Consider the following 12,704-nt stretch of genomic DNA (forward strand, 5'->3'; position numbering starts at 1 on the left):
ACTACAAAACAGCAATTTGAAATGCTGCTTGAAAAAATGGAAGCCCATCCAAACGTAGCTCGTGGAGTCAGACTTTATGGCGAAACTAAAGCCACTTTTGATGAGGTGTGGAAGGATGTAGCGGATCAATTAAATAGTTGTGTGCGTACACCAGATGAATGTCACAGAGTATGGACTTAAATCGAAACTAAAGAAAAGCTGTTTATATATCCGAAAAATATATAAAAATATGTACATACGTAATCTAAACGTCGCGAAGATTCAAATGAAATTGAAAACTATACAAATCCGTTTAGTGGTTTGCATATTATAGCAAAAACAAAAAAATATATTGAGGACATTTATAAAATTTTTGTAAGAGAAAATATTTATTAAAATTTATATTGTGAGTTAGTTGAAGAAAATGTAGTAAAAATAGGTCGGAGTTATTCTATTTTAGTAAAATTTCATGAAAAAATCACATTTTTTATTGTATTCACTTCTCGAATATACGCTAACATCTAACGGAAGATCAAGTTCAAATAGATTTTGGGTTCCTTTAAATGGGGTATAATCTTGAAATAAAACTCTATCGGGTAATGTTCATTTTGAAATGCGTGTGAATCGCGAAATCCTCAAAATAACTTGATGCCCATGTGGTTTACCAATACACCGAATTCTTCTCTTTTAATTTGTACACATTTGCCAGGATTTACTTTGGCCGCTAAGGTGTAGCATCGCCTGCAGTATAGTGTGCAAAAAACGGTAAAACGCTTATAATTTGCACAAAGTACATACACTTTTTATGCGCATCCGATGTCACTATCATCCAAGAAAAAATACATCGATTTAAACGTATTTCGATAAAATCCATCAAGAACCGTGGATGTAGCATCACACACTATTTTTGGGATAAATCGGATACAGCTCCCATGACACTAAATTTTTCAAACCGATATTTTCGCAAAAACGCGAGTGATGTGTCAGTTTCTACATTGAAAAGGAAACGATCCACAGAAAACGCGACTAAATCCGCGATATTTCCATAAACATATTACGCACATTTTCGGTTTTTGCTGTTGCTGTTTTCGCCGTTCTAGTGGATGGATTTTCACGATTTATGATTTATAGGATCCAGACCGGCAAAAAACTAAAATATCTTGTGGTCCCAGCACAATCAAATGGATATTGTAAATACTGTACCCCAAAAATAGGGTTTTCGAAAAAATATCGCACTAAATTTTGGCAGTGGATTACTCTGATGCTGTCTGGGCTACATGGTCAATATACATATCAAATTATGCGTAAGGGGGATGCAGTGGAAATTTTGAAATGTGATACATTAGAAGTGTAATCTTCATTTTTATTCTTCTACTTTTCCTTTGGACAGATATCCGTTATTTAAACGGTCAATCGAATAACAACGTATAAAACTCGTTTACTTCAACGTGTTTTTATTCATTTACGCGGTCATAGCTTCCGCGAAAATTAACTTTTTAGCCACATTTTTGAGCGTTGATTAAAAACTCTGATTATATTTTTGTCGACCTTTGATCTTTATATATTGTTGTAGTTTGTTCGGCTGTAGGTCTCTATTTAATAAAACAGCGTTACATTTGTTTTATTTTGTTTCCAATATTTCGGCCGTCTTCGACGGTCATCATCAGGGATTTTTTGGTATTATTCAACTAGCAAACAACTTTCATCCTTTGTCACTGGTGGTGTTGAACTCAGTTCAACTTCAGTTCAACTTGAACTCAGTTCAACACCACCAGTGACAAAGGATGAAAGTTGTTTGCTAGTTGAATAATACCAAAAAATCCCTGATGATGACCGTCGAAGACGGCCGAAATATTGGAAACAAAATAAAACAAATGTAACGCTGTTTTATTAAATAAAGACCTACAGCCGAACAAACTACAACAATATAAAAAGTTGATTAAAAACAATTCGTTTGATGCAACCATGGTCATATTCCGTGGTACACTGCAATATTTCGCGAATTATAACAGTGTAGCGGATATTTCGTGCTAAAAAATTGAAAAAGGTGGAAATACTCTAGTCGGCAACAAAAGCCTGCATCGAAATGTGAGGAAACAATTAACTTTCTTCAAAATATATTTTTGAAAATTTTAGCGGATTTTTCGCCCTAAAAAATTTAAAAAATGTGGAAATAAGCAATTCTACAACAAAAGCCTCCAACGAAATGTGAGGAAACAATTAACTTTCTTCAAAATATATTTTTGCAAATTTTCGCGGATTCTTCGCGAAACATTTTAAGACAAACGCGAAACAAATCGTTTGTAAATTGGTCGAGTTTTTGATTCACGTACGAACGCCATTTGAGTTGTATATAATAGATATATCACATCAATTAAAAACGAAAACAATTAAGAGAATCAGTAAGAATAATGATTTTCGAATATTCAGACATGAAACCCATCCCTCCAATCCTACGGATCGATTAAATTCCCAAAAAGAAATACATCATACAACAAAAGTTATTCATTTATGTTTTTATTGAGTTATTAATTTAATAGTTCTCTTTATAAGTATTTTAAAATGTTTTACATATGACTGTATTTAAGCGATTCGCATTGTTTTGCTAGCATGTCTTGTAGTTAACAAACGAGTAAATTTACACATTACCATGTGATTATAAATAACATCGCTGGTATGCATATACAAATGTTCAGAATGCCATGGACGAACTGTTGGTAGTGTAGTGACTTTGATCGTAGGTTTTATTTAGCAAAAAATACGTTTGTAGCTTCATAGAACCAAAACCAAAAAATCCAATGTTAAATCGAAATTGAAGCAAACATATCATATGTAGCTTTACTTATGGCAGGTGGTAAAAAATAATAATAATAATAATAATATCTACTCGTCTTCGTTTTATGTATTATTTATTGTGTTGTGTTATAACTTATGCCTATTCATCTAAAGTGGACTACAAATTGCTACAGAATGTTTTTTTTTTATTGTTTGAATATAAATTTAACAAATACTTTCTTCACTTATTTTATTATGAATATAAAAGCTTTTACATCAGTAATGGCAAACTGTGTTAATTTTACGACTATTGTTTTTGTTTTCAATTATTTTATCAAATATTTAAAAATTGGACGCATGCGGGAATTGTTATTAGTTTTTTTTTTTTGAGCTTAAGTTATATTGTAAAGGATCAATGCATCATTCCTTGACTTAACATAATGGACAAAGGAACGGGCAATCCGTTTCCATCGTTCTAATCCTTCACATAATTGCCTCTTTTATGTTTATAAGAGTCTTTCAATTCTTTCAAATACCTACAACTTGCAAATGTTTGTCAAGTATGCAGTATTTTTTATTAATTAGCATATTTGTTTTGTATTTTTTTTAAAAAAGCTGTTTTGTTATTTATATGACTATTTCATAAAACGATATGCGAATCGTCAGTGTTACGTGTTCTCATTTTGGGTATATTTTGTTCTCATTTGCAGTGGATATAAACCTATGTATACGTGTTAAAATTGGTGTCTTGGCGTGATGCTTCACTCACAAAATTTTCATACTATTGCGTTCGTGAAGAAATGCAACTTAAACTCTGATTTTATTTGTATGACATTTTACACATTACTTAAAAAAATACAAGGCAAATAATTTAAACTTTAAGCTTCTTTTTATGTTTTTTATTTATATTTGTGACCTTCTAAAAGCCTATTTTTATTTAAGCCTTTCAGCTTCATTTGTGATTGGTTGTTATCATTTTACATTTTATGTGTTTTTCTTATTTGTTGTTACTTAACTGTTTATTGTTGTTTTTTAATTATAGAACTACACTACGAAATTTTCCAACGAGAATCTTACCTTCTATCAAGTAGACAACAGTGGTTTTGTAGGGATTTATTTTGTTTTTTTTTTTCCTACGATGGTTTATTTCTCAATATACGAGGAGTGTTCCAAATGATCAATTTACATATGTGTGTTCCCATTAACTTTCGGCTGGTTGATTTGTTGTGAATTGGGTTATACCATCACTTTCCATGGCCTCCAAGATGTCAGTAACATAGGCAGCTACATCAGTATTACTACGTTCTCCGCGCAATATGAAAGGCATCTGTAGCAGACGATCATATTTTGGTCGTTCACTTTCATTTTTAATCAGGCTACAAAGAGAGAAAACATAGGTTAGGTACAAATTCTGTTTGTGCATGAATTTTAGTGACACAATAACAATAATATATTTATGACAAATTGGTTGTCCGAAAGGTATTCATAATGAAACCACATTTTAAATTATCTTGGTTATTGGGCTTTGTTGGTCAGATTTTGATTATAATGAAAATATCTGAAAATTCCACGCAACTCTGTCAAATTACAAAAAAAAAAAGATATTTACTAACAGAGGCTTTATGAGGGATGGTTTCTACTACTTGAGAAATTGAAATGCTAAATTACACAAATCATTTTTAGAACTAATTCAATTAGAAAGAAAAGTAGGCCGCTGATTGGAAATTGGTGGAGAGCTAGGGTTTGGATATTGGTACCAATGTTCTAAAACTCAGCAACCATCCCAAATGTGTAAAAAAGTCAATCAGGGTCAAATGCAGTGTTGAAGAATTTGACGATTTTTTGAACCAAAAATGAAAAATTTTACGATTTTATGGTCTAAAATGATGATTTTTGGGTGGGCCAAATTTAATCAAATGAAATATTTTGATAATTTTTTTAGTTTCTTTCCACCCGCGTATTTCAAAAATTGCTAATTTATGTCTGAATAGAATAAATATATGACTAAAGTCGTTAATATATGCTTAAATCTGATATGTGGCTATTCAATTTGTTGAAAAATTCTATGTTTTAGTTGAGATAGTATTTCGACTTATTCTCGTTTTAAAAATGGAACAATTCGAAATATTAGGTCTGTTCGACAACCCAAAATTTTGTACAAAGTTTTACAAAATGCTGTTCGATAACGAACTTTCAGTAAAAGAGAAATATGGGTAGTTGCAAGTACTTGCAAGAACTTGCAAATACTTTTTACTTGTTATCAAACAGTCCTATTGCTTGACTTTTGTTAAAAAAATTGTGATATAGATGCCTGAAACACGTCGACGCAAATACAAAAAAAGTATATTTTGTTTATACATAGTAGTTAGGCTGACTTCCGTATCGTCAGTTGCTTTACAAATGACTGAAAATCTGCGAAGTATTATGTTTCTTAATGCCGTTGAAATTAACAACTCCGAAGCTACGTGTTTCAAAACATCTAACATACGCATTTTCAACGCAGCTAACAAGCAAACATGTATCATTTTTATTTCTGATACATTTAGTTGCTTTTTCGAGCAACAATGTATGAGTGTGCAACTGAAATATTTTGACGAAGTTCAAACAACACAAAGCAAATGACGATACCGAAGTCAGCCTAAGGCTGAGTATTTTATAACATATATTCCTATCGTATTGATATGCCTTATTAATTTAATGATATAATTTCTAAAACTGAATAATTATGTATATTGTTTGTTTTTTCTTTTTTTTTTTTTTTTTGTATTGAAATATATAATTTTTTTTTTTTTTTTTTTTTTTTTGAAATTTTGCCTGTAAGGGCGAAGATCATTTTTAATGATTTTTTATTAATTTTCTCGTTTAGAGTTAAGCTTGATGATCGGAAATTATTTGCAAGTGAAAAAGGAAAGCCAAGGACTCGAACCCACATAGTCACCAAATTACGTTACCTGGTTTCATTGGTGGTAAAGCAAATCTTCGGACGTATCGACTATGGCTTTCCTTTTTCACTTGCAAATAATTTCCGATCATCAAGCTTAACTCTAAACGAGAAAATTAATAAAAAAAATCATTAAAAATGATCTTCGCCCTTACAGTCAAAATTTCAAAAAATAAAAAACAGGCTGAGCCCGACTGGGATTTGAACCCACGTCCTTGAAAACATATCAAAAAATGTCACCTCGTGTTAGCGTTCAAAGCCAAAACTCATAACTTCAAAGGCAGCGCAAAAAAAGCGTTTGTCGTGAAGAAAATACATTTCTGTGGCCAAGTATCCGCGTAAATGTACAAAACACATTTGCATTTGAAAAACGATAAGTTCTAGGACAGAGAAGCCATTACATAGTCGATACGTCCGAAGATTTGCTTTACCACCAATGAAACCAGGTAACGTAATTTGGTGACAATGTGGGTTCGAGTCCTTGGCTTTCCTTTTTCACTTGCAAATAATTTCCGATCATCAAGCTTAACTCTAAACGAGAAAATTAATATAAATTTTTTGTTTTAAATTCTGACTATATTAGGGTTGTAATGGGTGCGCTTCGGAACCGTTCCTTTTAATGCGCTTTCGATACGCTTTCTTTCAGCGATCTCGATGCGCTTTCTTTCAGCGGTTTCGATACGCTGTCAAGGATAACAAACGATACGCATTTTAGTGGGACATTTCTTTATATTTTCCCCGCGGAATTCGTCGCTATAGCTAGCGCTGCCAAGTCAAAATTCTCATACAATAGTGAGGATTTTTGCTGGGATGTTAAATGCTATTAATTTATAACATTTTACAGTTGAAAATTAAAAAAAGTAAGAGAGGGTATGTAGACAGGAGGAGTATCTCACTAAAGTTATCAACTTGACCCACCCTCATTGTTCCCGAAGTCTGGAAAATGGGAAGGGTGGTCCCGCTATGGAAGCCAGGCAAGGATGCCAGCAAAAGTGAATCGTACAGGCCGATTTCGCTTTTGTCGCCCGTAGAAAGACTCTTGAGGCCTTAATCCTCCCCAGTATTAGAAATAGCTATCAAGTTGCCGATCATCAGCATGGATTCCGTAAGCAGCATGGGACGACAACAGCGCTGCACGCCATCTCCACATATATTTGTCAAGGGCTCAACCAGAGACCGCCGTGTGATAGAACAGGGATGGTGGCGCTTGACTTATGAAAAGCCTTTGATACAGTCAGGCACTCCACGCTGTTTGAGGGCATTGAGCAGACAACCCTCCGGCCAAGCTTGAAACGTTGGATAGTCAATTATATGTGTGGACGCCAGTCTTACGAGTACGAGTAGCGCGACTCTTTAATGTTTTGCTTAACGACTTAAAAGATTTCAGTATTTCTCCAACATTGTTCTCAAAACGTCTTCTACCTCATCTTGTTCATATTTGAACTGTTTTGGCTCTCAATTATCTAAATTTAATTGCACCTTTAATGAATGTATTTCATATTTTTGATTTTATGATTACGTTAAGATCTCGTTTTTTACAGCTTAAGAATCGATTTCTTAAACATAAATCTATATAACATGATTTAATTCAATCTTTTTTTGTCCAGATGGCTTTGAATTTATGTAAAGTTGTTTCTAAAAAAAATAAATAAATTCAGGAACAAGAAGTCCAAACCCCGTATAGTGAAACAGGGAGTCCCCAAGGTGGGGTGATATCTCCGGAACTGTTTAACCTCTACCTCTCTTGTATTTCACGCCACAGAATTAATATTTAATTTTTCTTGATGTTTCATTACTTATTTCAAGATTTTTTAACATTAATGTTGTATACAAAAGACCACAATGCAAACAAAACTTACAAAGTTTAATAACCCCCTGTTTTTGTAACTTATTTTTGTTCGTTCGACTATATTCGTAATAATTTAGGCATCCATAGCTCAGCCCAGAGATGACATACAGACTTAATTTTTCGTAGATGAGTTCCATATATAGTTAAGAATTCCTCATTTAAAAATCAGCGCTCTACATTTGCGCTAAGGCGAGTAAATCGATCTACAAAATTTGACAGTTCGTGTGAGAAGAATAATTTTTTTTTACAAAAACAGGGGGTAAGAATTAATTGTAGTAAGATAGTAAAATAAATAAGTTATATAAAAAATCTTATTAAAAAGAAAACTTTTTGATTGACAATAGTCAAAATAAAAACACTTAATGGAATTTGTACTCCAATAAAAAATACGTTTTGATATATGAATGTAGAAGTTTATCATTGCAATGTAAATATGAGCAATAAACGGGCAATAAAAACTAAGAGTAATTTAGTTTAGGAATTTAGGAATTCGCAAAGGCCTCGTGAAATTAAACATTTTGAGAAAGTGAAGTGGAGTCTGCTCTATAAAACATTTATAAAAAAGGAGGTATATCCGCAGTTTTATGAAATCATGAAACTTGCAACCTAAGAAATCAACAACGAATGAAGTCACGTGCTGCCAACTTCTGATTGAATAAACATACCTTATTACTCTGTTAAAAGCTACTTGCAGTTTTTTTAAGAATGTAACCAAAAGTTCCCGAAAAAAATCAATACAGTACATAACAACAGGATAATCAAGGCTTTAACGACATACTTGTTTGTATCAACTGAAAGACTTAGCTCTGTGCTATACAATTTTCTTAACATAAAGTTAAGTTTTGATACTAATGAGCTGATGATGTTAGCCTCGAAATTCAATCCAGAATCCACAAAAACTCCAAGGCATTTTACGCATTCAACGAACTCAATTAGCTTATTGTTATATTTCACTACAATATCCGACCTAACAGCTTTGGTTACAAACATTTTGTTAGGTAAGTAAAAAAATTAATTTTTTCCAGACCCAATAAATATATCAAATAACAAATTGGGAGACACTTTTTATATAGATTTTACATCCCTCCAAAACAAATCAAATGAGGCCAATTTTCTTCCATTATGCCGCCAAATGGGTACAGATTTTTCTTTATGGCTTATTTCCATATTCAGTTTCAATATTTTTTAAAGTCAGATCACACACCCATACAATATAATATATTAATACAGTTTGCTAGATTGACCGATAAGTACATACCAAGTGTTCACAAATTCCACGAACTCTGTGGAAAATTCTTGACCCGGATAAAGACGTGGAGGATCACCCTGAACGACCTAGTTCAAAAATTGCAAATGATTAAAAACTTTTTTCTATAATGCTCATTATGTGGGCTTACTTGGCACAATTGTTCGAAGACGGAATCCCATTTCCGGTATGGAAAAGTGCCAGTGGCGACTTCCATTAAGGTAATTCCTAATGACCAAACATCACTTCTAACATCATAACCTCTCGCACGTTCAGGGTCTATTCTTTCCGGCTATAAAGAAATTAAATTAGAATTGTGAGATTTTCTTGGGAATTTAGTCAAATAATGAAGTGCATACCGCCATGTATGGCCTGCAACCTGCATCCTTTGTTTTAGCAATGGAATCGACCAATTGACCAGAAATGCCAAAATCACACAACTTTATGTCACCTCTTTTGTGCAGTAGAATATTGCTTGGCTTAACATCGCGATGGATTATTTTTAATTTCTCCTTTAGATAGTTCAGCGCGTGCACCGTGGCCACCGTAATCTTAGCTAGTATAGATTCTGGAATCCTCTGATGCTTATGTTCAAAAATATATTTGTAGAACTTATCTAACGATGTGTCCATTAGTTCCATACAAATCCAGCAATCGCCTTCCTTAAACAGCGCTCCGTAAAATTGGACAATATAATTGCAGTCATTCGATTTCATTACAACCTCAAGATCCATCAGAAGTTGCCTCTGCTCTTTTTCATCTACAGTTGAGCGAATACGCTTCACAGCCATAACCATATCATTCTTTTTGAAAACCATCTTGTTGACAGCACCGAAAGCTCCGCGTCCAATTTCACCCAGATCTTCCAAATCCTCAGAAGTAAACTGGTAAACGTCATTAGCATTGGGGCCAACTTGTAGCTTGCCACAAGCTTGCTGTCTAATTCGCTCTCTGGTTCTTTCGGTAGGCATACTCACGGGTAATGCTCCGACTACCATGCTACTTGCCGACGTTGAAGACGCCGAGCCGGATGATGTTGATGACAGAGAAGGCGGCTGACGTTGTACTAATGGATTGATGTTTAATTCATTAGGAGGTGCCCTGGGTCGTCCTTAAAAAACAAATCATGTTACCTAGACAAATGAACAAATATACATACATATGTAATAACTTCTTACCAGCAAATAAATTCTTGGGACGCTCCATGTTATGAATTATATACCGTCCTCTAACTAGATGGAATTCTAAACAATAAAAAGGGCGCGACTCACAAAATGCCACACCAAACTCTCCTGCAATTACTGATATATGCCTTCACTTTAGAATCACAGCATAAGGAATTACAAATTCGATGCCCTTTTCAGCAGATGCCCAATTGGCCAATTCAGAATGCTAAGGGACGCAAATCAGTAACCAGTTAAAAAAAATGAAAAATGTTAGAATATCCACCGTCAGATAAAATCTTTTAGCGGAAGTGAAAACTTTAGCTTTTTTAGTATTTGCTTGAGTAGTATTTACATATTTGTTGTTCAGTCGATCTTATTGTAGATTTTGATCCAAAAAGTCTTTGCAAAAAACTCAAAGTTAATGTTAATTCACTAAGGACTATTAACAAAATTATTCACTAAGAACTGGGTTTAATATTAGAAAAAATTGGTAACCCCAATAAGATTCTTCACTCACTGAAAATGGGGTTCTCCAGCGGTTCTTCAGTTTAAGCGTTGCCAGACTTTCTGTAGTCGACATTTGAAACCCGGTTATATATAAACGTACTATAAGTGAGAATAAATCCTCATACAAAAAAACGGCCCAGCAAAAAGTTTGCATCCGCGGATGCAGTTAAATCAATAGAACAATTGCCGCTGGAGTACATCTTTTCCTATGAATTCACCTATAAATTTTACAAGAGAGTGCGCAGCTAGGATGCACTCCATTTTCCTTCCACGGCACACAGCTAGGATGCACTCCATTTTCGATCCAAATCACAGCCTTTGATGTAGTGTTTTGGATTGAATTTAAATGCAGTCCAAAGATGTTATAAAATGCAAGCCATTGCAAATATCCCAAAATAAATAAAATACATTGCTTATTCGTGTAAAACAAGAATATTAACTTTATTACATTAACACAAATTATAAAAACTCTCCATTAAATTTGATCGTAGCTAAGCTTAATTCCTCTACTGTGCTTTTTATGGCATCGAAATTGATATTGCTTAATCATCCTAATGGTTTTTCATTTTTCCTCCTACTTCAGTTCAGATTTCCAAAAAAACTCCAACTCCACTTCAAAAATAATTTGCGTCTCGTGAATTACAGCAATGTTCATAACTTTAGTTTGTATTTCTTCTGTATTTTTTCTGCATTTTCTTTCATGTTATTTTCTCTGCCGGCAAATAAACAACAACGCATACATTTGAATTAAAAACTTTGTAAAAAAAATTAAACAAACAAGTATCAGTAAACATTAATAGTAAACATATACATATGTATTTATTTAATTTTTAATTTAATTTCTATAAGAAATATCGCCTTAGTATTGCCTTCTAATTATCAAATCAGAAAATGAGTGTGAAGAAGAATCAGAAAATTGTCTAAAATATTAGCTCTGTTCCTTTACGTGCAAGAATCTTGTTGCGTGGGGGGGTTTTTTTTAGACTGTGTAGGCGGCGCTATTTTATTTAATCCTTAACCATTGCAAATGGAAAAGTAATATTTACTCACCGGAAGTGGGAACCGGCTGGAAGTGGGAACCGGCAAAATTAATTTTAATTTATTAGTAAAATTAAAATAATTTGATGCGCTCGCGCTACATGTGAAACCCGAAACTGAATGAGCAGAAGAAGCAATGGCATTGCCATCGGCAGAAAAATGTAGAGCTGCATTCGGTGGTATATTACATACATTTTAATCAACACTGAAAATGTTCAGCCATTTAGTGTGCCGTACGCCATTAAACAAATTTTCATATTTAATATTGGAAATTTTATGAAAATGGTGGAAAATGTCGAAGTTATAAATAGGGAAAGCGGAAAAATTATGTTCTTAGTCTTCTGATAACCGTCACGGTATAAGTTTACCTTCTCAGCAGTTTCTAAAATAATTAACAACAGAGAAAATCAAAGATCTGTGTAACGTTTTTATTGTGGAGTGTTTATTTCATTAATAGCGGGTGGAATTAAAATTAAAGTGAGTTAATAATAGTTGATGGATGATGTTAGAAGTGGCTAAAAGAGACCATTCTTTTTTTGTTGGTAGGTTCCCCAAGGAAATAGTCCATGTTACTGGCCTCCGGTACTCCGAAGTGGGAGCCAGTGATCTTTTTATTCTACACAAAAGCGTCTACATTATAAAGAAGGCTGGGTTGTGGCAAAGTAGAAACAACGAGCAATTCGTGTGGTTGTTGGTGTGTTGCCGTTTACCCCATAAAAACGAACAGTGATTCTCATCCTTTTTGTGCTTTGTGGGTGAAGCCAAACATCTTTGCGGTGGTTTCCAAACAACTACAAATTTGCTATTGGGGAGTTGAAGGTTTCCATCAATTTGGCCATTGAAAGATACAAAAAAGTAAGGTAACCTGTATATTCCAACAACTAAATGTATCAAGGCGGTTATCTGTAAAAATACAAAGAAAAACGAGAAATCATAAGTAAAAATTTACTAAATTTATAAAAATCTAAAAAAAAGAAAAATCAACAAATATTACAAATTAAAATTGACATAAATCTTTTAGCAACACGGATCTGAGCATTTAAGCCTTGGAGCGTGTTGCATTTCTTATAACTATGAAATAACTACAAAAAACAAATTCAACTAGCTTAAGTTAATGTTGTGTTGTCTATGTGTGCGTTTTATGTTTTGAATCTTAAATATTGTGAGGGTTTTTAATGCCAAGCATAATTTAAATAAGACTTT

General features: G+C 33.4%; 1 protein-coding gene across 2 annotated transcripts; it reads right to left on the bottom strand.

Moving 5' to 3' along the window:
* Window positions 1-2,480: 2,480 nt before the first annotated feature.
* Mkk4 (dual specificity mitogen-activated protein kinase kinase 4) lies at window positions 2,481-10,474 on the bottom strand. Of its 2 annotated transcripts, XM_073985100.1 has the most exons (6): window positions 10,309-10,424; window positions 9,969-10,182; window positions 9,150-9,901; window positions 8,942-9,082; window positions 8,803-8,879; window positions 2,481-4,130 (listed from the first exon to the last, which is right to left on the bottom strand). In XM_073985100.1, exons 2-6 carry the CDS (start codon window positions 9,994-9,996, stop codon window positions 3,956-3,958), a joined length of 1,173 nt encoding a protein of 390 aa, XP_073841201.1. In that variant the 5' UTR covers window positions 9,997-10,182; window positions 10,309-10,424; the 3' UTR covers window positions 2,481-3,955. The 2 variants fall into 2 exon arrangements, with proteins under 2 accessions (XP_073841201.1, XP_073841141.1); XM_073985040.1 differs by having other exon boundaries at window positions 9,969-10,474.
* Window positions 10,475-12,704: the final 2,230 nt, after the last annotated feature.

Source organism: Musca autumnalis, unplaced genomic scaffold, assembly GCF_047663935.1.
Source record: "Musca autumnalis isolate F117 unplaced genomic scaffold, ASM4766393v1 scaffold_1, whole genome shotgun sequence".
NCBI classification, from domain to species: Eukaryota; Metazoa; Arthropoda; class Insecta; order Diptera; family Muscidae; genus Musca; species Musca autumnalis.